The 23,327-nt window shown below is 43.1% G+C and overlaps 1 protein-coding gene across 1 annotated transcript in view; it reads left to right on the forward strand.

Moving 5' to 3' along the window:
* Parn (poly(A)-specific ribonuclease) overlaps positions 1–23,327 on the forward strand; it is a 94,752-nt gene that overhangs the window by 26,833 nt on the left and 44,592 nt on the right. The window contains exons 16-21 of the mRNA XM_070003444.1: positions 1,570–1,645; positions 4,132–4,242; positions 4,824–4,893; positions 9,851–9,906; positions 11,348–11,434; positions 12,401–12,475. Coding sequence (XP_069859545.1) covers positions 1,570–1,645; positions 4,132–4,242; positions 4,824–4,893; positions 9,851–9,906; positions 11,348–11,434; positions 12,401–12,475 — 475 coding nt within the window. The remainder of the gene's footprint in view (positions 1–1,569; positions 1,646–4,131; positions 4,243–4,823; positions 4,894–9,850; positions 9,907–11,347; positions 11,435–12,400; positions 12,476–23,327) is intronic.

The following is a 23,327-nucleotide window of genomic DNA, read 5'->3' on the forward strand; positions in this document are numbered from 1 at the left end:
CCATTTGCCTCCAAGAGAAGAAGAAACAGGAAGAAGGAAGGAAGGGAAGGAAGGGAGGGAGGAAGGAAGGAAGGAAGGAAAGAAGGAAGGAAGGAAGGAAAGAAAGAGAGATAAATAAATCAAATGTAAACAGCAGTTATCTTTGGATGGTTGAATTAGGTTCTTTCCATTCCTTTTGAATGTTGGCTTTTAATATTAAAATATATAATTTCCGAGTAGGTTATATATGTACAAAGTTCATCCTTTCTCTATTTTCTTTTCCTTACATTTTGGATATATTTTCTTTTAAAAAATATTTACCTATTTTTTATTCTTTTTTTTGACAGTACTGGGATTTGAACTCAGAGCCTCAAGCTCTTTTTTTTTTTTTTTTTGGTCTGGTTGTGGGGCCTGAGCTCTGGGCCTGGGCGCTGTCCCTCAGCTCTTCAGCTCAAGGCTAGCGCTCTACCACTTGAGCCACAGCACCGCTTTCGGCTTTTTTCTTCTTGTTTATGTGGTGCTGAGGAATCGAACTCAGGGTCTCATGCATGCAAGGCAAGCGCTCTACCACTGAGCCACCTTCCCAGCCCAAAGAGCCTCAAGCTCTTGCTCAGCTTGCTTGCTCAGCTGACTCTCTACCACTTGATTCACATCACTGACTCAGCTTTTTTGGCTGGTTATTTTGGAGATAGAATCTTGGACTTTACTGTGAATGCTCACTTCGAACTGTAGTCCTCCAGATTTCAGCCTCCCAAGTAGCTACAATTACAAGCCTGAACCATTAGTGTCTGGTTTATTTTTATTTTATTATTATAAATTAGTACAATTTTTTGAAACAGGGTCTTGCTGTGTAGCCCAGGTTAAACTCAATCTTGATTCTCCTACCTTTAGTCTAGCTTTTTATTTAATTTTTATTTATTTTTATTTTTATTTTTATTTTTTTACTATACATTTTCTATTTTAGAATAGTGTGAAGGACTTTATATAATTGAGATCAGCACCAGAACAGAGTAGTTTTCTGGGAGCAGGTCAGGGCCTGGTGCTTACTGGGCAGGATCTCTACCCCTGAACCCCAGCCCCAGCTCAGAATGCCTGTAGGCTTGGTTTTATTCATAAAACTCTTTTTGGCTAGAGATGTGACTCAAGCATCAGGATGCCTGCTTAACAGATGTGAAGTCCTGAGTTAAAATCCCAGTCCTGCCAAAACAAAAACTAAATAAAGAAATACCATTTTTTTTTTTCTTTTACAGACAGGGTCTTGCTACATAGTACAAGTTGTGTCTCATCCCCCAAATTCTGGGATTATGGACATGTACCACCACACTCAGCTGGTTGTTCTTTCCATAGAGTGAAAATTAAACATGTTACTTTTTCACATAAAATAATGGCTTCTAAAGAACACAAGGGGGCAGCACGAAATGTGCTTTGTGTGTGTGCGTGTGTGCGTGTGTGCGTGCGTGTGTGTGTGTGTGTGTGTGTGTGTGTGTGTGTGTGTGTGTGTGTGTGTGTGTGTCCTGGAAGTGCATCTCTTTGGCGGGTGTATATTGTACTGAGAGTGCAGAGTTATAATCCTGACTTCCTGCTTTTCAGGAAATCATTAACAACACATCCCTTGCAGAACTGGAAAAGCGGTTAAAAGAGACACCTTTCAATCCTCCTAAAGTTGGTAAGAATATTATTAAGCCTGAAAACCCTGTTAGTGATAACCATTGATATATACTATAGAAAAAAAAATGAAATGCTTTCAAACTATAGTGCATATTTATTTATAGACTTGGGCCAAGTTAATTTGTTTATGTCCTGTGCCAAATTACCATTCTCTGAATAAAGTTGATCTTTGAATTCCACCTCTACGTTACATTAATCAGCGTGGGTAGAAAGGCTTCATTGAGAAGTTTAGCAATTAAAGCTTCAAGGCATTTATTTCCTAATGCTTGTAATTCTTCCAAAACTCAACACCTCCTTTTAGATGGTGCATTGTTAAAGCAGAGCCTGAAAGTTGTTGGTTGTCAGGAGTAAGATGAAAAATACATTTTCTGCCTCACAAAAGCCCAGGAATGCCAGATCTGGTGATGCACCTCTGTAATCTCAATACTCAGGAAGCTGAGGAGGGCATAATTGTGAGTTCAAGGCCTTCCTGGGCTATGTAGCAAGACCATACTTGAAAAAACAATAGTCCCCCAACTGGTTTACTGAGAGATTGAGCCACGTGCCCTTCTTCCTTCTAAGCTGGTTTTGGAAGTGGAAACACTTCCTAACCAGAGGTGAGAAGGAGTGTTTCTCATGGATGTGGCCACCACTTGGTGTTTGGTAAACCTTGGGGAAGTACATCCCTGGTACTTCAGCCTAATTTGCTGCTTAAACTATAGTTATCCTTACATCAGCAGTGGCCTGAGGACTTCTGAAGGCATTGATAATAGAACTAATGGCTCAAACATTGACACTGTGAGGTATTAAAGTACCTAGATTATAATGACTTGCTTCCTTTTCTGGGTAATGGTCCAAGAAAAGAGTTAAGATGATGTATGGGTGGATGGTGGGGAAGCCAGTACAGTGGAATAATGGATTTGAGAAATAACGAGTGTTTGCTGGTGGTCATTTTGAGGATATTACTTAGGTCCCTATCAGGCCATATTGGAAGGTTTTTTAAAAAAAGACATTCAGTGTAATATTTGGTACTTACCAGAGCTTAACCAATTCTTGTTTAAAGAGCCTTCTATTGACTAAAACAGCTACAGCCTTTCACCATTAATTTTCATTCATGCTTGCAGTAGCCTTCCTGACATTCATTCCTAGACTCTTAGGAAATAATTATTGATGAGCAAGAGTTTTATCCTCTCATTTCCATTTGCAATTCAGGTATCTGGCAGGGAATGTAGCAGGTCTTGCTTCCCAGATTTCATGCTGTCAACATGTGTGTCCATCAGTGTGATAATAATGTTAAAGTGTTGTTTTTGTAATGACCTAAGGGTAGATTATAGCAAGTTCTGATCTGTCTTTGAGGTGATGGTGCTGCTGGTTTGGAAACATGGTAGAGGGTGGCATTGATGTGGAAATGCCGGGGTATGGAGAGATAACAAGTAGTGAGTGTGTAATATGTATCAGACACTAGGTAAGAGCTTTGTGTTACAACATTTGACCTTTACAAAGACTTGTGACAATTTGATGGTTATATATCCATTTTACAAAACTGCAGATCAGAGGTGAACAGTCAGGCAGTGTATAAATGGTGGAGTGAGTTGGGCGCTGGTGGCTCAAGCCTGTAATCCCAGCTACTCACAAAGCTGAGGTCTGATGACTGGGCAGAAAAGTCTGTGAGACTCTTTTTTTTTTTAAATATTTTTATTTTTGGTCGTTTGTGAAGCTTAACTCTGGGCCTGGGCGCTGTCCCTCAGCTCTTCAGCTCAAGGCTAGCACTCTACCACTTGAGCCACAGTGCCACTTCTGGTTTTCTGAGTAGTTTATTAGAGATAAGAATCTCACGGACTTTTCCTGCCTGGGCTGGCTTTGAACCATAATCCTCAGATCTCAGCCTCCTGAGTAGCTAGGATTACAGGCATGAGCCACCAGCACCCAGCTGTGAGACTCTTATCTCCAATTAATTAGCCACCAAAAACCTGTATGTAGAGTTGTGGCTCAAGTAGTAAAATGCTATCCTCGAGTGAAAAAGCTCAGGGAAAATGTCTAGGCTCTGAGTTCAAGCTGCAGTACCTACATGTATGCATATGTGCGTGTGTGCGCATGCATGCACATACACACACACACAAAGTGGTGCAACAGAGGTTGATACTGAGACAGTGTAACCGGAGTCCTGATGCAATCGATGTGTGTTGGGAAGAACTTGCTTTCGTGTCCTCTGAAAGCAATCAGAGAAGGAATACCTTGCCTTAGGGTGATTTTGGTGTGGATTTTGATGGGGATATTTACTGTCTTCCCGCCAATAGTGTAACTAGTCTGGACCAGAATTCTCATCTTCAGTAATTCTGTTATCTTCCCCTTACAAGATAGTGCATGGACAGAATGAAGAAACAGGCAATTTTTTGTTTTCCTGCTCGCTGCATGCCCTAGTGGTTTGGATCATCAGGCATTGTGCTTTCTGCTTTTCACATTTTGTGATGTCCCAGGGAAACCTCTTTTCTTTTTTCTCTGTAGAAAGTGCAGAAGGTTTTCCAAGTTACAACACAGCTTCCGAGCAGCTCCATGAGGCCGGCTACGATGCTTATATCACCGGACTGTGCTTCATCTCCATGGCTGATTACCTGGGTACCGCCTCTCTTCATTCTCCTCACTCACCCTCCAGGCTTCAGGGGCTCTCCCCTGCTCCCATGCTTAGCCCTGGCTGCAGTAAAAAGTTTCCATACATTGGGGGGCCCAGACAACAGATAGTTGTTTCTTGTGGCACTGGAGGCTGGGAAGGCTGAGATCAAGGTTCTGGCACATCTGGTGTTCTGGTTTGCAGCAACCCTCACATAGTGGAGAACAGAAAGAGGGGAAGCTCTAGCATGTCTCCCTTTAGCTGTGTCCCAAATGTTTCTTGTTCAGACACCATTGTGTGTGTGTGGGGGGGGGGGGGGGACGAGGATTCCACAGAGGAATTTGGGATAGGGAAGCGCAAACTTCTGCCATGTAACTACTGTTTCCCTAGGATCCATTCACCACGGCAGAAGTTCTGAGTCAGGAGTTGGAGGGGCCGGGGTGGGGGATAGACAGAGATCAACTGCCAATGCTTAGCTCTTGAAAGCACCTTTTATCTTTGCTGTCGATATAATCCACTGTGTTCTGTTGAATTTTCAGGTGCTGTCCACTTGACCAGGTTTACACCTGTTTATTTTCTTCTTCTTTAGGTTCTTTTCTTAGTCCACCAAAAATTCATGTGTCTGCCAGATCAAAACTCATCGAGCCTTTTTTTAACAAGTAAGTAGTAAGAGGTGCCAGCCCCCCCAGTCGTCTCATCAACAACCAGCCCAGGCTCTTGAGGTGATAAGGCACTGGTGTGTGTGTGACTGGTGTGTGTGTGTGTGTGTGTGTGTGTGTGTGTGTGTGTATTTTGCCAGTCCTGGGGCTTGAATTCAGGGTCTGGGTGCTATCCCTGAGCCTCTTTGTGCTCAAGGCTAGTGTTCTATCACCTGAGCCACATTGCCACTTTTGGCTTTTTTCTGGGTAGTTTGTTGGAGATGAGAGTCTCACGGACTTTTCTGCCTGGGCTGGCTTTGACCCGCAACCCTCAATCTCAGCTTTCTGAGTAGCTAGGATTGCAGACATGAGCCACCAGTGCCCAGCTTGTCATATATTTTTGAATCAAATATTTCTCATCTCTAGTAACTCAGATGCTATTTGAAAATAGGAGTTGACCTGTGGAAAAATAATTTATTAAATATATTGGGAAGGAAGTAAACCCTACCTACCAACAAACATTACCCAAGGTGGTCTCTTGGAAGCATTGGTAGTTCTGGCCTTCTAATTGCCTACCAGGGAGTTGTGTGGATTGTGACTCCTATCTCCTAAAAAGCTTTTCTTGTGTGTGTTCCCACAATTATGACATAATACTTCTAGAAAGGAGAACACTAATTCTGGATATTCACTCAGTCCTTCGGACTAGCAAAAGTCTTCCCATCTCATGCAACCCTTATGACCTGGAGGAAGGCACATAGTTATTCTGTACTTGAAGAGGCACAAGCAGTTTGTCCAAGGGAATGTCATCATCTGCTATATAGCTCATCTCACCAGTTCTTTTTAGAAAGAACCCAAGGCAGCATTGTCCCTGAAGATAAAATTCTATGTGGAATCCTGTTCAGATCAGGGCTTGCATTTGAACAAGCATCCTCTCACTTACAGAGAACAGCGTGCTCATTCCCCTGCCTTTTTTTTTTTTTTTGGCCATTCCTGGGGCTTGAACTCAGGGCCTGGGTGCTGTCCTCGAGCTTCTTTTCCTCAAGGCTAGTACTCTACCACTGGAGCCACAGTACCAATTCTGGCTTTTTCTGTGTATGTGGTACTGAGGAATCGAACCTAGGGCTTCATGCATGCCAGGCAAGTCCCCTACCACTAAGCCGCATTCACAGCCTCCTCTGCCTTTTTCTAAGAACCAAGGTCAATGGAAAATAAATGTCCTTCAGAAAACACTTTGTAAAAAGCTATCTTCAAGAGAGTCTAGGGTGTCTTGCAGAGACAGATGACTCAATAAAATAGAAGGCCAATGCCTGACTTTGTGCTTTCTGTGGTATAAGAAAGTAAAAGAGTATTTTTAGCTCTTTCCAGTCTCAAAGGACTTGGTCAGAAGATTTTCTCTAAGACTAGCTTTCCATGAATTGATTAAAAGAGACCAAGATGAAAGAAGGCAAGCCATTTCCCCACATCCCATGATGGCAGATGTCTTTTCCTCACCTTGTGCCTTGGTTCTCTTGACTCTCAACCAAAAGCAGCATGTGGGAGGTAACCAGGCCATGAAAAAGGCACAACGGGACCCTCTAAAATCATTTAAGGACACTCTTCTAGACATATATGGTATAAAAACACCTTTATTACATTTGATGTAATTAACACCTGTCATCTTGGGATGGTCTCAGTAGATGATTCAGTAATAGGTCTGGATTGGTGGTACACATCTGTAATCACAGAATTTATTAAGATGAAGATTTCAAATTCTAGGCCAACATGGGCTACCAAGTGAGAGTTTCTCTCAAAATACACTATTTTTACTTTTTTTTTTGCCAGTCCTAGGTGCGTCCCTGAGAGTTTTTGCTTAGGGCTAGCACTCTACCACTTGAGCCACAGTTCCACTTCTAGCTTTTTGGTGAGTAATTGGTGATTAAGTCTCATAGACTTTCCTGCCTGGGCTGGGTTTGAACCATGACTCAGTGGTAGAGTGCTTGTCTTACATGCATGAAGCCCTGGGTTTGATTCCTCAGTACCACATAAGTAGAAAAAGCTGCAAGTGGCACTGTGGCTCAAGTGGTAGAGTGCTTGCCTTGAGCTGCAGAGCTGAGGGACAGCACCCAGGCCCAGAGTTCAGGCCCCACGACCAACAACAACAATGATAAAACATCCCCTTGCCTTTTTTTATATTACTTTTCAGAAACGGTCTGATGCCTTTTTTTTTTTTTTTTTTTTTTTTACTCAGGGATGGCCTCAGACTGATCCCTTTAGCTGGGATCTAAGGCATTCACTACAGTACCATCTTGCTTGTTGGAATGGGGGTCTTGCTAACCATTTCCTTGTTGTTTTGTTTCTTGAGACAAAGTCTTGCTAGGTAGCTCCCTATAGGCTTGAATTGGATATATTCCTGCCTTAGTTTCCTGAGTGCTAAGATTATAGTCATGTGTCACCATAAAGCATAAAAACAGTTTCTTCTACAAGCTCTCTCTTTTTTTTTTTTTTTTTTGTCGGCATGGGCTTGAACTCTGGGCCTAGGCGCTGTCCCTCAGCTCTTCAGCTCAAAGCGAGCGCTCTACCACTTGAGCTACAGCGCCACTTCCAAAACAGTTTCTTCTAACACAGGAATAACTTTCTAGGTGTTGGTTATCAGAACCCTTACCATGAAGAATGAAGTATCTACTTGGCTGGGCACTTGATGTGTCTTGCTGTTTCTTAGTATTGTAAGCAGTACCGATTTAGTTGGGTAAAACATGTACAAGAGCCTACTGATTCATGTGAGCCTAATCAAGTTTCTTAGCCATATTATTATTAAATTGTTGGTCTTCCAAATTCTCAGGCCACTGAGGGCCTTAGTGGGGTTTTCCTGTCATGCTCAGAGCAGTGCTGTTCCGGCTGATGACTCCATTTGTAAATGAGATCAAAACCTGCTCAGCCTCCCAATGCCTGCCAGTGATGGGCCTTAATTGCAGGTCAGTGAAGCCAGACTAATTGCTTGTTGGGCAGTTGGCTTGCTTTTGTAATTTGCTATTAAGTAGAATGTCATCTCTACCCAAAGCACACAATATATTGTTATCTAACTAAAGCTCATTAAAATCATCTCACACGAAACAGAATGCCTTGCAAATAAAGGAAAACAAGTGACATGACAGTTGTAATCAACAAGTGGGCTTTTTTAAGTCCTACTGGAGAAGACAGACACAAATGGTTGCTATGGTGTGTAGTGGTGAGGTGGCCGTCTTAACCAGGGGTGGCCGTTGTTAGGCTGTCAGATGACAACCAGTGATGTGGGCTTTTGTTTCTGATTGTGAGACTGGCACATTCCCGCAGTGCCTTTGCACTTCCTGAAAGGAAAAAGCCGGTGCCCTAGCAGTCAGTTCATATACCATTCCTGCTAATTGGAAGTTGGGAAGATGGCTCAGGCTTGTTCCCATCTTGCAGCCTTTGGACTAACTAACAAGGCAAGCTCTGTGCAGAACTTTTCTTTCAACTTTCTCATTACTGATTTTCTTTTCTTTCTTTTTGTTTTTGTTTTTGTTTTTGTGTTTTTTTTGGGGGGTCTGGTCGTGGGGCCTGAACTCTGTCCCTCAGCTCTTCAGCTCAAGGCTAGCGCTCTACCACTTGAGCCACAACGCCACTTCCGGCTTTTTTCTTTTTGCTTATGGGGTCCTGAGAAATCGAACCCAGGGTCTCAGGCATGCAAGGCAAGCACTCTACCACTGAGCCACCTTTCCCCTCATTACTGATTTTCATTCATCAGTTGATATTTATTGAGTAACTACTCTATGCCAGGAATTGGTATAGATGTTCAGGATAATAGCACAATTTGTTTTTTGTTTTTTGTTTTTTTCCTATTTATGACGAATACTTAACAGGAGAGAAAAATCTCTGAAATGAGTAAGAGCTCTAAAAATGTTTTAGAAACAACACTAGTAATACTGATCAAGGAGTATCTACTAAAAAAATGAATGGCATATTGAGTGTGTGTGTGTGTGTGTGTGTGTGTGTGTGTGTGTGTGTGTGTGTGTGTGTGTGTGTGTGTGTGTGTGTGTGTGTGTGTGTGTGTGTGTGTGTGTGTGTGTGTGTGTGTGTGTGTGTGTGTGTGTGTGTGTGTGTGTGTGTACGTTTAAAATTTGTTTTGTTCTTGACAATCTTACTACTTAGCCCAGGCGGGGTAGGAGTTTGATATTATAGCTCAGGGTAGCCATGAACTTTATTCTCTTGATTCTCATATCATAGCCTCCCAAGTACAGGGATTACAGGTGTGCACCACCACACCCTGTTCTTTCCTGGGGTCTATAAAGAAAAAAGTCTTTTTTTTTTTTTAGGTCCGGTCGTGGGGCCTGAACTCTGGGCCTGGGCACTGTCCCTCAACTCAAGGCTAGCGCTCTACCACTTGAGCCACAGCACCACTTCTGGCTTTTTTCTTTTTGCTTATGTGGTGCTGAGGAATTGAACCCAGGGCCTCAGGCATGCAAAGCAAGCGCTCTACCACTGAGCCACCTTCCCAGCCCAAGAAAAAAGTCTTGCCAGGTGCTTGTGGCTCATACCTGTGTAATCCTAGCTGCTCAGGAGGTTGAGACCAGAGGATTGGTGATTTGAAGCCAGCCCAGGCAGGAAAGTCCATGACACTCTTATCTCAAATTAACTATCAGAAAGCCAGAAGAGGTAGAATACTAACCTTGAGCACAAGCTCAGGGACCTTACCCAGGCCCTAAGTTCAAGCCCTAAGACTGACAAAAAAAAAAGTCGGTTAACCTTTTTTTTTGGGGGGGTGGGGGGTCCGGTCGTGGGGCCTAAACTCTGGGCCTGGGCGCTGTCCCTCAGCTCTTCAGCTCAAGGCTAGTGCTCTACCACTTGAGCCACAGCGCCACTTCCGGCTTTTTTTTTCTTTTTGCTTATGTGGTGCTGAGGAATTGAACCCAGGACCTTAGGCTTGCAAGGCAAGCGCTGTACCACTGAGCCACCTTCCCAGCCCTTTCCTTTTCTTTTTTTGTAGGCTATTTCTTATGAGGATCCTGGACATCCCCTATCTAAACCTGGAAGGACCAGACTGTGAGTAAAGTTTTATTTCTTCATTAAATCTGTACATTTCCTTGTGTGGCCTGGGAGGGGCGGCAGGAAAACTACATTGGAAAAGGCGCTTTTCTCATTAGCACTGGGCAGCAGTTCTGTGGCTGTCAGCACTGCAGTGCCTGAATTAATGGCACCCCTGGGCCTGCATTAGTCATCTCTCTACTCACATTTTCCAGTTTATGCATGGGCTGAATCTTGAAGAACTGTATCTTCTCTTCATTATTTTGTTTTCCCTCAGAATTCTAATTTCCTTATTTCCTATAAATATTTATAACAGATGTTAAGATAAGCTCCCCATGTCAGTCACTTGTTAAATTCCTATTTTCCAATTAGTTGATTATGCATATGTTTAAATTTAGTGGCTTGATTTCTTTTTCCATTAAGAACCTTGCAAGTTGGTGCATCCAGTGTTATGTGTTACTATAGGCCCTGGATTCCATCCAAATATAAAATAACCCAAAATTAACCACATAAAACCCTTGGAAGGCCAGGGTGTCTTTGGGGGAGAAAAGGGGCTCTACTGATACTTTCTTCTGCTTCCCACTTGCCTTCCATTGTTTTGTTTTGCTTTTTGTCTTTTGTCTTACTCTGGGCCTGGGTGCTTTCCCTGTGCTCTTCAGCTCAAGGCGAGTGCTCTGCCGCTTGAGCCACAGCACCACTTCCAGTTTTCTAGTAGTTTATTGGAGATAAGAGTCTCACGGACTTTTGTGCCCAGGCTGGCTTTGAACTATGATCCTCAGATCTCAGCCTCCTAAGTAGCGAGGATGACAGCCGTGAGCCACCAGCACCCGGCTTTATTGTTCTTTTTTTTTTTACCTCCCTTAATGCCTGTGACTGGCTGGCATGCAGAAAGGGGGTGCTGAGGTTGACCATAATCATGCCATGCCAGTTTGAGGCACACTTGGTTCTGCTCCATGTGGAGTAGGCACTCTCACAACAGTTGAAGCTCACTGTGGCCACTCTCAGTTCGTAGTTTTGAGTGGACACAGAAGTTAGGTAGGCCTCTTGGATATAGTTGCACAGATAAGGGATCTGGGATTGGAACATAAGATTGTGAGGAAGGATCAGCTCTACTTACTCCATTTAATTTGAGTAGTGCATTGTTAACTGGGAAATGAAATAAACCTTTGGACATCCTACTGAAAAGAAGATGCAATGCTGTCTCTGGAACAGAGCAGCAAGGTTTTCCTGTAGATGATTTGTGTAGGAACTCAGGAGAGAATGTGCTTCTCTGTGGAATGGCTAGGAAGTGTGTTAAAGGTTCTCTGAAGTGTGAGAATCTCAAACCCCACCAGTACTAAGGGTACTTTCTGGAGCTGCCTAGTGATCACGAATGGAGCGGCAGGTCCGCAGGCTCCTATGGCCTTGGTTTCCTTGATCGATTTTCAACTCAGAACCCTTGTCACACTTTGTCTTTTAGTGCAGCCTAAACGTGACCATGTTCTCCATGTGACATTCCCTAAGGAGTGGAAAACCAGCGACCTTTACCAGCTCTTCAGTGCCTTTGGTAGGTAAAAGCCAGGCACAGATATACCTTCCTGGGTTTTGGTGGGGTTTTTTGTTGTTGTTTTGTTTTGTGTAGGGGCATAGACAAACTAGCTTGGGTGTGGAAGAGTGTAAATAGACAATGTTTTAATTTTACTCGTGGGATTTTCCTGTACTAATGTATGCTGAAGGGCTTTTAATAATATTTCCCTATGGAGTCTTACTAATTCATGGAATCAAGATGCCATTACTGTGACTGACCTTACAACTGACCAGGGAAAATAAATAATTTTTAAGATTAAATTCAATGCCTGGGTGCCGGTAGCTCATGTATGTAATCCAACCTACTCAGGAAGCTGAGATCTGAGTATCTCAGTTTGAAGCTAACTCAAGCAGAAAAGTCTGTGAGACTCTAGGATAGTCCATGAGACTCTAATCTCCAGTTAACCACCAAGAAGCCAGAGGTGGACCTGTGGTTCAACTGGTAGAGCTCTAGCCTTGAGCATAAATACTCAGAGACAGTGCCCAGGCCCTGAGTTCAAGTTCCAGGACTGTCAACTAAAACAGAACAAAACAAAAGATTCAATTCAGAGAGAAAGCTTGTTTCATAAGGGCAGGCAGAGTACTTGAGCTAAAATAATTAAAGCAACAAATGCAGATGTCTGCAGACCAAGATACAAGATGTGTATGAGGCAGATGTGTACTGGGGCTTGAATTCAGTGCCTGTGCTTTCACTCAGCTTTCTTTCTTTTGTTTTTAAAATAAATTTCTAATAGCTTCTTATTTTCCCTGGTGTGGTTTTTCTCTTGAAGTTGTAAAAGAAATAACTGATGCAAAGGATTAGGTTTTCAAAGATCAGGTCAAGTTTTACACCAGGTCTTCTCTCTTATATTCCACACTTGACTAAAACAGGTCAGGTTGCAAAGTAAATTCCAAAGCTCTCTAAAATGGTCAGATGGTTACTTTATTTTCAACTAAATATTAACAGGTAACATTCACATATCCTGGATTGATGACACATCGGCCTTCGTTTCTCTCAGCCAGCCTGACCTAGTTAAGATTGGTAAGTGTCTTCAACATCAGCTTGGGGTAGTAACAGTGGGGGCTCACCTTCAACTTAGGGGCTATGGATTCCACCATCTCCTTGTCTCTAAAATAAAGGAAATAATTAGTATCATGGAAGGTGATGAAATGAGCCAAGGTTCTGGATTCATTAGACATGCTACCATAGTATATCTACTTTAAATCACTTGCCTATACTCTGTTCCTTTCCATTGTACTCTTTTTTTTTTTTGTTCGGTTGTGGGGGCTGAACTCTGGTCCTGGGTGCTGTCCCTCAGCTCTTCAGCTCAAGGCTAGTGCTCTACCACTTGAGCCACAGCGCCACTTCCAGCTTTTTTTTTTTTTTTGCTTATATGGTGCTTAGGAATTGAACTCAGGGCCTCATGCATATGAGGCAAGCACTCTACCACTGAGCCACCTTCCCAGTCCCCTTTGCACTCTTTCTAAAGTGATTTCTTTTTTTTTTTTTTTTTTTTTTTGTCGGTCGTGGGGCTTGAACTCTGGGCCTGGGCGCTGTCCCTCAGCTCTTCAGCTCAAGGCGAGCGCTCTACCACTTGAGCTACAGCGCCGCTTCCGGTTTTCTGGTGGTTTATTGGAGATAGGAGTCTCACGGTCTCTCCTGCCCGGGCTGGCTTTGAACCGCGATCCTCAGATCTCAGCCTCCTGAGTAGCTAGGATTACAGGCGTGAGCCACCAGCGCCCGGCTCTAAAGTGATTTCTAAGTACATTTGTAAGAATACTTTGAGAATTCCAAGTAATCAGTTGAGAGGACTGGGTAGGTCACCAAATAGTAATGCCTGAACTGAATAGCCACACTTTCTATTTTCCTGTTTATTCATAAATATCTCATGTATTTATTCTCTAAAATTTTTTTTTTTTTTTTTTTTTTTTTTTTTTTTTTTTTGTCGGTCGTGGGGCTTGGACTCTGGGCCTGGGCGCTGTCCTTCAGCTCTTCAGCTCAAGGCGAGCGCTCTACCACTTGAGCTACAGCGCCACTTCCGGTTTTCTGGTGGTTTATTTGAGATAGGAGTCTCACGGTCTCTCCTGCCCGGGCTGGCTTTGAACCGCGATCCTCAGATCTCAGCCTCCTGAGTAGCTAGGATTACAGGCGTGAGCCACCAGCGCCCGGCTTTATTCTCTAAAATTTATATCCATTTTTTTTGTTTTACAAATGAACTGAGGGATACTTCATTTGCAGGATTTTTTTTTTTCCATCCTGGAGTTTGAACTTGGGAATAATATTACTTGCTATGGTAGGTGCTTTCTTTTTGAGCCTCCTGTGCAGCTTGCTGGTCATTTTAGATATGAAGTCTCATAAACTTTTCTACCTGGGCTGGCTTCAAATGGTGATCCTTTGGGTCTCAGCCTTCTGAAATGCTAGGATTGATAACAAGTGTAAGGCCCCAGCACCTGGCTTTCTTTGCATTTAAAAATAGTATTTTGAGCTGGGCATGGGTGGCTCATGTTTGTAATCCTCGCTACTCAGAAGGTGGAGATCTGAGGATCACAGTTCAGCCTAGGTAAGAAAGTCTGTGTGACTCTGGTCTCTAATTATAGCGCCAGAAAACTGGAAGTCGATCTGTGGCTCAAAGTGAGAGAGTACTAGCCTTGAGCAAAAAAGCTCAGGGACAGTGCCCTGACCCTCAGTTCAAGCCCCATCACTGACAAAAAAAAAAAAAAAAAGAATTCTTTTAAGATGGACTGCTACATTTCTTGTGTCCTTAAAAGTTTTCACACTTAACATCACTAAACATTGTTTTCTTAAGATGGAAAGTTATTGAATAAAATGGTGAAAAAAATATTGTTAAGCCATATCCAAATAGATTTCAAGCATCCAGGTGTTTGAAAATGTTAAGGTGTGAGAATTTTAAGTGAGGTGTGTTTTCTTTTGATTTCACAAAGTGCCACACCCTAAGATTATTTAATTCTACTACTGTAACACATGAACACTTAAGTATGAACACCTACAAATGTATGAATTTTGGTGTTTTGGTTGGGTTCTTTGTCTATTTTAGGAATGTACGCTGTGTGTAAAAGGAGAAGCTAGCTCTAGAATAAAGCTTGCTAGTTACTTTTGAGGAGTTTCTGCTTATTTCTCCACAGTGAGGATCAAAGTATGGGCTTCTTAGGCTGTTCCTGAGTATCACATGAGCTTATGTGCATAAACTTGGCATAGCCTTGGCTTTTATTATGGTTATATAATAGCAGGCTGAATAATAGCAGGTGAATGCATTTCAGGTTATACAACATCTGCAGATGGTCTTGTAAAGGATGTAGGTGATGTTACTTGTTGAATAATTTCAGATTTTGCTTACTTGTATTTTCGTAATCCATTCCTTCATGATCTTTAGACAGATGACTTAAGAGAGAATCCAAAAGGATCAAAGGATTTGTTAGAGCTAAAGTGGGAGGCAGGCCTCTAGGTGAAAGTCATAATGAAAGCCTCAGTGAGATTGAAAGCCACGGAACTGGAACTCAAAGACATGGATCGGGACCTGCCACCCCAGCTGTGGTTACTGCCTCCTGCTCAGTGTCCACACTCTGCACTCTGCCTGACTGGTCCCTGCAGGAGGAAGGAAGGAGATGCGTAGGCTTTGGAGTCAGACCCTCTTGGGAACTGTGGCTCCACCCCCTTATTGGCCAGTTGTCTTGGGCAACTTATATAAACCTCCAGACCACAGGCTCCAAGGCTGTGAACAGGAGGAGATCAGAGGTACTTTGCAGGATGGCTGTGAGGATAAAGTGAGATCATGATATGAAATTCCCTGCCAGAACCTGGTCCTCTACCAGGAACAGTCTGATGAATGGTAGATCATTGTTAAAACACCTGCTTAACCTCCTTTCTATGACCCATGACAGTGCTTTGAAATGGTTAACATGCTAATCAATTGTATGTAACTGGAAAGATGATAATGATTTCTCATCATGTGTATGGGTGTCAGAGTTCCTCTCAATGGCTCTGTTACAGTGTAGCTCATGTTAATCACCATTGATGCCTTAGTATCAAAAGCCTCTTTACACACTGACATTAATTTGTTTGTTTGTTTGTTTGTTTATATTTTTGCCAGTCCTGGTACATGAATTCAGGGCCTAGGCACTGTCCCTGGGATGCTTTTGCTCAAGGCTAGCACTCTATCACTTGAGCCACAACACCACTTCTGGCTTTTTCTGTGTATGTGGTACTGAGGAATCGAACCCAGGGCTTCATGCATGCTAGGCAAGCACTCTACCACTAAGCCACATTTCCAGTCCCACACGGACTTTTAGGCTGAGAATTTTGCCTAACGGTCCCTGGAGTCAGGGTGCTGTGTGTCAAACTATATTTGGTGTGCGGTGCCCATTTTGCTCCTGCCAAACCCTCAGTGCCTGACACACAGTAGCATGAGTCATATAGCTGAGCTTGTATGAGTGACATGAGCAGTAGGCAGGATGAAATGGTGAACTTTTTTTGGTGATGGTGGGGCCTGAACTCTGGGCCTGGGCACTGTCCCTGAGCTCTTCAGCTTAAGGCTAGTGCTCTACCACTTGAGCCACAGCACCACTTCCGGCTTTTTCTGCTTATGTGGTGCCTCATGCATGCAAGGCGAGCACTCTACCACTGAGCCACCTTCCCAGCCCCTGGTGAACTACCAACCCCCCTCAGAGGACTGTTGTATTAATTTTTTTTTTCTTTTTATCTTTTTGTCTGTTCTAGGGATCAAATCTAGGGCCTTACACATGTTGGGCAAATGCTCTACCACTGAGCTTCCCTAGCCCTTTTAAAATTTTTATTTGGTGACAGAATCTTGTCGAGTTTCCCAGTCTGGACTTGAACTCTTAATCATTCTCCCTTAACCTTCTGAGTAGCTGGGATTATAGGCCTGCACCACTATGCACTAAGCCATTCATCTTCTAATAATATGCAGACTAGCTATTAAAGCGTGTTTTTCCCCCACCCCCCATACTCTTTTTCTTGCACAAGACAACTCTTCACAAAGTACCTAGCAAGTTGAACATGCTGTACCTCTGACCATACTTTTCCTCCCTTCCCCTTGCCTTGTCCCTCTCTCAAGCTTCCCCTGGGAATAACTAGGGATTGAGTGAGTCATAATTTGTTTTGCCCGAACATCTTTTACTCAACTGTCCCCTTCCTGGACAAGCGCCTCATCTCTGCATAACCTTTTTGTTATGTTTTGTTTTGTTTTGTGGTGCTGGGGAACCCTGAGCCTTGAACATGTTAGGCAAGTGCCCTCCCAGCCAGCCGTGCCATAAACATCAGCCATCCCAGATGTTTCCTGTGGCTGCCTTGTAGGGGACGAGAGCCAGCACACCCTGTTCCTTAGTGGTCACAGGGAAACTGTACATCTTGAGAGTAGGGACCATAACTCCTGTCCACCGTTGTGGGTACAGTGCTTTAGGGTAGAGTCTGACCTCAGTAAGTACATGGGCAGTATTTCCGAATTGAATAAATGATCTTGTGGTATTACGACTTAGAAATGCCTTTTTATAATAATGGAACAATCTGATGTCTCTGGGCAGTTTTCCTCCGATGTCTAAAATTGTGCAGATGTTTCCTTGAAAGACACTGTGAGATTTGTCCTTTCCTCACAGTTGTTGTAGGGATAAGAGGGGCTAGGATTTTGGAATGAGCTGTAGATCCTATCAGTGCTCACCTGAAACTGATTACTTGGTCACTCAAGTAAGAGATGGGACCTGTCAGATCAATAGTGCAACATTGCAAAATTGTTTTTTGTTTTTTTTTTTTTGGGTCCGGTCGTGGGGTCTGAACTCTGGGCCTGGGCGCTGTCCCTCAGCTCTTCAGCTCAAGGCTAGTGCTCTACCACTTGAGCCACAGCGCCACTTCAGGCTTTTTTCTTTCTGCTTATATGGAGCTGAGGAATCGAACCCAGGGCCTCAGGCATGCAAGGCAAGCGCTCTACCACTGAGCCACCTTCCTAGCCCCTGCAAAATTGTTAAATGCCTTTTATGTAGCAACTTGTAATTATTTTCTCTCCGATGCAAACTGATTTATATTCAGGACTTTCTTTTTGACTGACACCTGTCTTTCTTTTGGTATCACTGATTCTAAGCAACATTTTAAAATCATTTTTGACATCTTGAATATGAAAGTTTTCTTCTTATGGGAAACCTTTTTATATTATTTATTTCAGTTAATAATTTTGTCAGTTGTGGGGCTTGAACTCTGGGCTTGGGCGCTGTACCTCAGCTCTTCAGCTCAAGGTGAGCACTCTACCACTTGAGCCACTGTGCCACTTCTAGTTTTCTGGTGGTTAATTGGAGATAAGAGTCTTGAGGACTTTCCTGCCCCCTCGATCCTTAGATCTCAGCCTTTGAGTAGCTAGATTACAGGTGTGAGCCACCAGCACCCAGCTTCTATTAATTATTTAAATTCCTCTATTGACTACCATTTGGTTTAAATCTTACTCTTTTTGTTGTTGCTGTTTTTATTATTTTTTATTATTTTTATTTTTATTATTGCCAGTCCCGGGGCTTGAATTCAGGTTCTGGATACTGTCCTGAGCTTTCCTGCTCAAGGCTACTGTTCTACCACTTCTATCTTTTATGGTGCTTAATTGCAAATAAGAGTCTCATGAACTTTCCTGCCCCTGGTTGGCTTCAAACCACGATCCTCAGATGTCAGCCTCCTGAGTCATTAGGATTTCAGGCATGAGCTACTAGTGGCCAGCATTATTTGTTTTTCTTTTATTTCTGCTAGTAGGCATTGAACTTAGGGTCTTATGCTTGCTAGGCAAGCATTCTACCACTTAAGTCTTGCCCCCCAGCCCTGCTTACTGCTTCCACGAAGGACCTAGGGTCTTTGGCGTGATCCGATGTGTGAACCCCACATGAGGGCATCCTGTGTCCATCTTCTATGGCTTCATGTGAGGCATACTTGGGAAGTGTGGAACTTGAGGTCTTAGAGAAGGCCACCTAGCCTAATCATTTGGAAAATTTTCACCCTTAGCAGTCAAACCTGAATTCAGTGCGCATTCATGTTTGGAGAGACAGAAGGGCTGGGGGGGGGGGGGGGAGGGAGACAGAGTGTTGTAGGGCTTGAACTCAGGGCCTGGGTACTATCGCTTTTGCACTCAAGGCTAGTGCTCTACCACTTTGAGCCACAGCACTACTTCTAGCATTCTGGTGCTTAATTGAAGATAAGAGTCTCATGGACTTTCCTGACTGGGCTGGCTTCCAACTGTGATCCTCAGATCTAGCCTACTGAGTAGCTAGGATTACAGGTGTGAGCTGATGCTTGGGATTTTTGCATGCCTACTGTAGTTTTGCTAAGTGAGTCAAGAACTCAACAGTATTTTCAATTTTGTAGCTTTTTCTAGTTCTACTCAGACACTGTCTTGAGTGTCTTTAGGTACATTCTAGGACAGTTTCTCTCTGCCTATAGCTTTTCTAGAAATGGCTTGAAGCTAGGTACCAGTGGCTCATGTCAAATTGTCTAATCCTACTCAGAAGGCTACTCAGAAGGTTGATACCTGGAAGCTTGCCAGCTGGGACATTCTTCAAGTAGTCAAGACTCTGTCTCTAATTAACCAGGATAAAGCTGAGCTGCAGGTGTGGCTCAGGTGGTAGAGCACCAGCCATGAAAGCAGAATGAGTGCAAGATCCTGAACTCAAGCTTCCATACTGACAACCGAAATCCCACCCGAAGCCACCCACACAAGCAAACAACAATCAAGTGATTTGAGAAAAATAGCATTTCTGTTCTTTAAAAGTGGGACTTTGCAGCACACTGGAAATATTACAAGAACAATTTTAAGCCAAGTAGGTTGGAAACACCTATAATACCAGCACTGGGGAGGCTGAGGCAAGGATGACCATGGGTTTGAGGTCAGCCTGGGCGACATACCAAGATTCTTCTGTCTTACCAAAAACATAAAAGAAGAAAAAATGAGTAAGAGGAAAAGGAAAGATTTTTATGAAGCAGAAGTTGATAGACATGCCAGGTGCTAATGGCTCATGCCTATAATCTTAGCAACTCAGGAGGCTGAGATCTGAGGATCGAGGTTCAAAGCCGGCCCAGACAGGAAAGTCCATGAGACTCTATCTCCAGATAACTGCCAGAAAACCGGAAGTGATGCTGTGGCTCAAAGTAGGTAGAGCACTAGCCTTGAGTGGAAAAAGCTCAGGGATAGCGCCCAGGCCTTGGGTTCAAGCTCAGCAACCAACAACAATAACAACAACAAAGAATGATGGTGGAAACAGCACTCGCAGTACCCAGCTCTTGTATCTAGGCTGAACCACTGGTTTCTTTTTGGTATGTCTTCTTTGAGTGGTCCTGGAGCCCTTCAAATCCAAGCATGTCTTCCCTGAAAGTATACATTTTATTGCTTAGTGGGGGCACTATCCAAGCCCCTATTCAAAAAAAAAAAAAAAAAGAATGAAAAAGAAATTGGTAGACATGTTAGAAAAGTTGGAAATCCAACAGTTTTATTTTGTTTAATGCCAGCACAGGTTCGGCTAGAGTACACATTGTTGATATATAGCCTTCAGTGCTTGTTCAGGGCAATTCACTGGGAAGGTGAGTAGCCTTGGCTTTGCTTTGCATCAGTATAGCACAAATGTGTTCTTATCAAATCATACTTCTGAAAGCACAACTTATGATTGTGCTGAACACTTAAATATTAGAACTGTGGGTTATGTTTTGAAGGTGATTATTCAGCCCTGAGTTTTCTAAAAGGCTGCTTACTTTAAACTTTATCGGGCCTGTATTATCCTTTAACTGTTCACAGACTTGTGATGGTAACTGCTTTTCATTTGTGACAGTGGTAATTTGTGTTCCCGTTTTTTTTTTTTTTTTTTTTTCCTAGCGAGGACTCAATTTTGTGAAGCTTTATAAAAACCAACTTTTTTTGCTTACTTTAATCTGCATTGTTAGTTGAGATCTATTTTGCTGTTGTCTGCTCTTTTGATGATTTTTTTTTTCTTTTGCTTGCGTTGGGTTTAACAGTCCCTTTTTTGCTCTAGTTATTATTATTATCTTTTTTTTTTTTTTTTTGTTGGTCGTGGGGCTTGAACTCTGGGCCTGGGCGCTGTCCCTCAGCTCTTCAGCTCAAGGCTAGTGCTCTACCACTTGAGCTACAGCGCCACTTCTGGTTTTCTGGTGGTTTATTGGAGATAGGAGTCTCATGGTCTCTCCTGCCCTGGCTGGCTTTGAACTGTGAACCTCAGATCTCAGCCTCCTGAGTAGCTAGGATTACAGGCATGAGCCACCAGCACCTGGCTCGTCTTTTTTTTTTTTTTTTTTTTCTGAGCTAGTCCTGGGGCTTGAACTCAAGGCCTAGGTTCTCTGTCCCTGAGCTCTTTTGTTCAAAGCTATCATTCTACCACTTGATCTACCGCTCCACTTTTGGCCTTTTTCTGGTGGTTAATTGGAGATAAGAGTCTCATGTATTTTCCTGTCTGGTGATCGCTTTGAACTGCCTCCCTAGTAGCTAGGATTACAAATGTGAGTCACTGACTGCTTCTTCTTCTTTTTTTATTTTTTATCAGTTGTGGGGCTTGCATTCAGGGCCTGGGTGCTGTCCCTGAGACTCTTTGTGCTCAAGCCACAGCACCACTTCCAGGTTTTGAGTAGTTAATTGGATATAAGAATCTCATGGGAGCTGGGCACCAGTGACTCATGTCTGTAATCCTATATACTCAGGAGGCTGAGATCTGAGGATCGAAGTTCCAAGCCAGCCCGGGCAGAACAATCCGTGAGACTCGTATCTCCAATAAATCACTCAGAAAACTGGAAGTGGCACAGTGGCTCAAGTGGTAGAGTGCTAGCCTTGAGCCTAACTGAGGGACAGAACCCAAGCCCAGAGTCCCAGTCCATGACTGACAAAAAAAAGAATCTTACGGGGACTTTTCTGTCTGGGCTGGCTTTGAACCGGAATCCTCAGATCTTAGCCTCCTGAGTAGCTAGGATTATAGGTGTGAGCCACTGGCACCTAGCTTGGCTCTTTATTTTTTATTTCACTTTTTAAAATGTTTATTGCTCTGGTTATTTTTTAAATAGTCTTGCTTTTTGCCCTGTGGGATGACAGGTACACTCCATCATGCCCAGCCTTTTTTTGTTGAGATGATGTCTTCTTGTGAATTTTTGCTCAAGTTGGCCTGGAACTGCAATCCTCATCTCAGCTTCCCACATAGCTGGGATAACAACTGTACTCCACTGTACACAGCTATTAGTTGAGATGAGTCTTGAAGCTTTTTGCCTGGGCTAGCCTCAAACTGTCATCTTTCTAAGCTCTGCCTCCTGAGTAGTTGTGAGCTAGCAATATCCTCTTGGCTTAAAATAAGATTTCTGTTGCATTAGCTTGTTTTAGTGGGAGGAGGCTGATAGTTTATCTTATGGATTAAACTGACTATGTCTTTTTCTATAAGCACTGTATTTTGGAAACAATGTATCTCCTCCTCCCTCTTCCTTCTATTTTTGTGCTGTACTGGGGCTTGAAGTCAGCGCCTTGTGTTCTCACTTGACTTTTTTGCTCGAGTGGTATTCTACCCCTTGAACTGAAACTTCACTTCTGACCTTTTGCTGGTCTCTTGGATCTGCTGCTCAGGCTGGCTTTGAACTGCGATACTAAGATCTCAGCCTCCTGAGTAGCTAGGATTACAGGTGTGAGCCATTGGCATCAGTGCCTAGCCAATGCATCTGTTTTGTGTGAGTGTGTGTGTGTGTGTGTGTGTGTGTGTGTGTGTGTGTGTGTGTGTGTGTGGTGTGTGTGTACTGTAGTGGCTTATGGAGCACTTCAGTTGGCTAAAGGAAAAAGTATTATTAGGAAAATTTGTGATAAATGTATGTTTATGTAGCTCTCTTCTTTTTTGGGGGGGGCTCATAGTGGGGCCTGAACTCTGGGCCTGGACCCTGTCCCTGAGCTCTTCAGCTCAAGGCTAGTGCTCTACCACTTGGCCACAGAGCCACTTCTGGCTTTTTCCTCTTATGTAGTGTTGAGGAATTGAACCCAGGGCCTCATGCATGCAAGGCAAGTGCTCTACCACTGAACTACTTTCCCAGCCCCTGTAGCTCTCTTCTGATGTGAAAACTCATAAGAGCCAATAGACTGAATATTTTTCTCTTTAAAATTCTTAATCCATCCAAAGCATTGTGGAAAAATTTAATAACATATCAATATTCTTCTTGTTTCCCTAGTATGTTTACTCTTGAGAATTTGCAGTATCGGATAGAGTTAAGTATGTGGCAGTATCTTGGCTGCTCCCTAATTAGCATTTTGCCGTCCTTGGCTGGTGCAAGAGTGAGCTGAGACCTTCCCCAGCCAGAAGACGCTTCCTAGTCCTTGAACCAGTTACCAATATTACCTAGGCCCTGGGACACATCCAGCAAATATTAACCTCGTAAATGAAGGTTATTTAAAAAGAAAAAATCCAAATGAAAGACCAGCGTTAAGTGTCAGAGAACACTGTGTGTGTGTGTGTGTGTGTGTGTGTGTGTGTGTGTGTGTGTGTGTGTGTGTGTGTGTGTGTGTGTGTGTGTGTGTGTGTAACATGTGTGTGTGTATGTGTGACAGAGTAAGTGGGTGTGCCATGCTGGATACTGAGTTTCCAAGCTTTGTTTCCTTGGTTCTTTTCCAAACTACTGGCCTACTTTTTGTTTTAAAATCTGTTATATGGATTTGGGAATGCTTGCTTTGTGATGTACCATCAGAATATTCAGTAAATCCATCAGATTTAGTTGCAATGTCATTTGTAGTTTTTTTTAAAATAAAACAACAATAAAAATAAAATATAACGTTATTGTTTTACTCTCATGTCTCTAGTTTTCAAAGTAAATCAAACTCATCGTTGGAAATGCACAAAGTATTTGAACATGTAAAGGAGAAAATGATTTTGCT

This window comes from Dipodomys merriami, unplaced genomic scaffold (assembly GCF_024711535.1).
Source record: "Dipodomys merriami isolate MVZ:Mamm:240054 unplaced genomic scaffold, mDipMer1.0.p SCAF_60, whole genome shotgun sequence".
NCBI lineage: Eukaryota > Metazoa > Chordata > Mammalia > Rodentia > Heteromyidae > Dipodomys > Dipodomys merriami.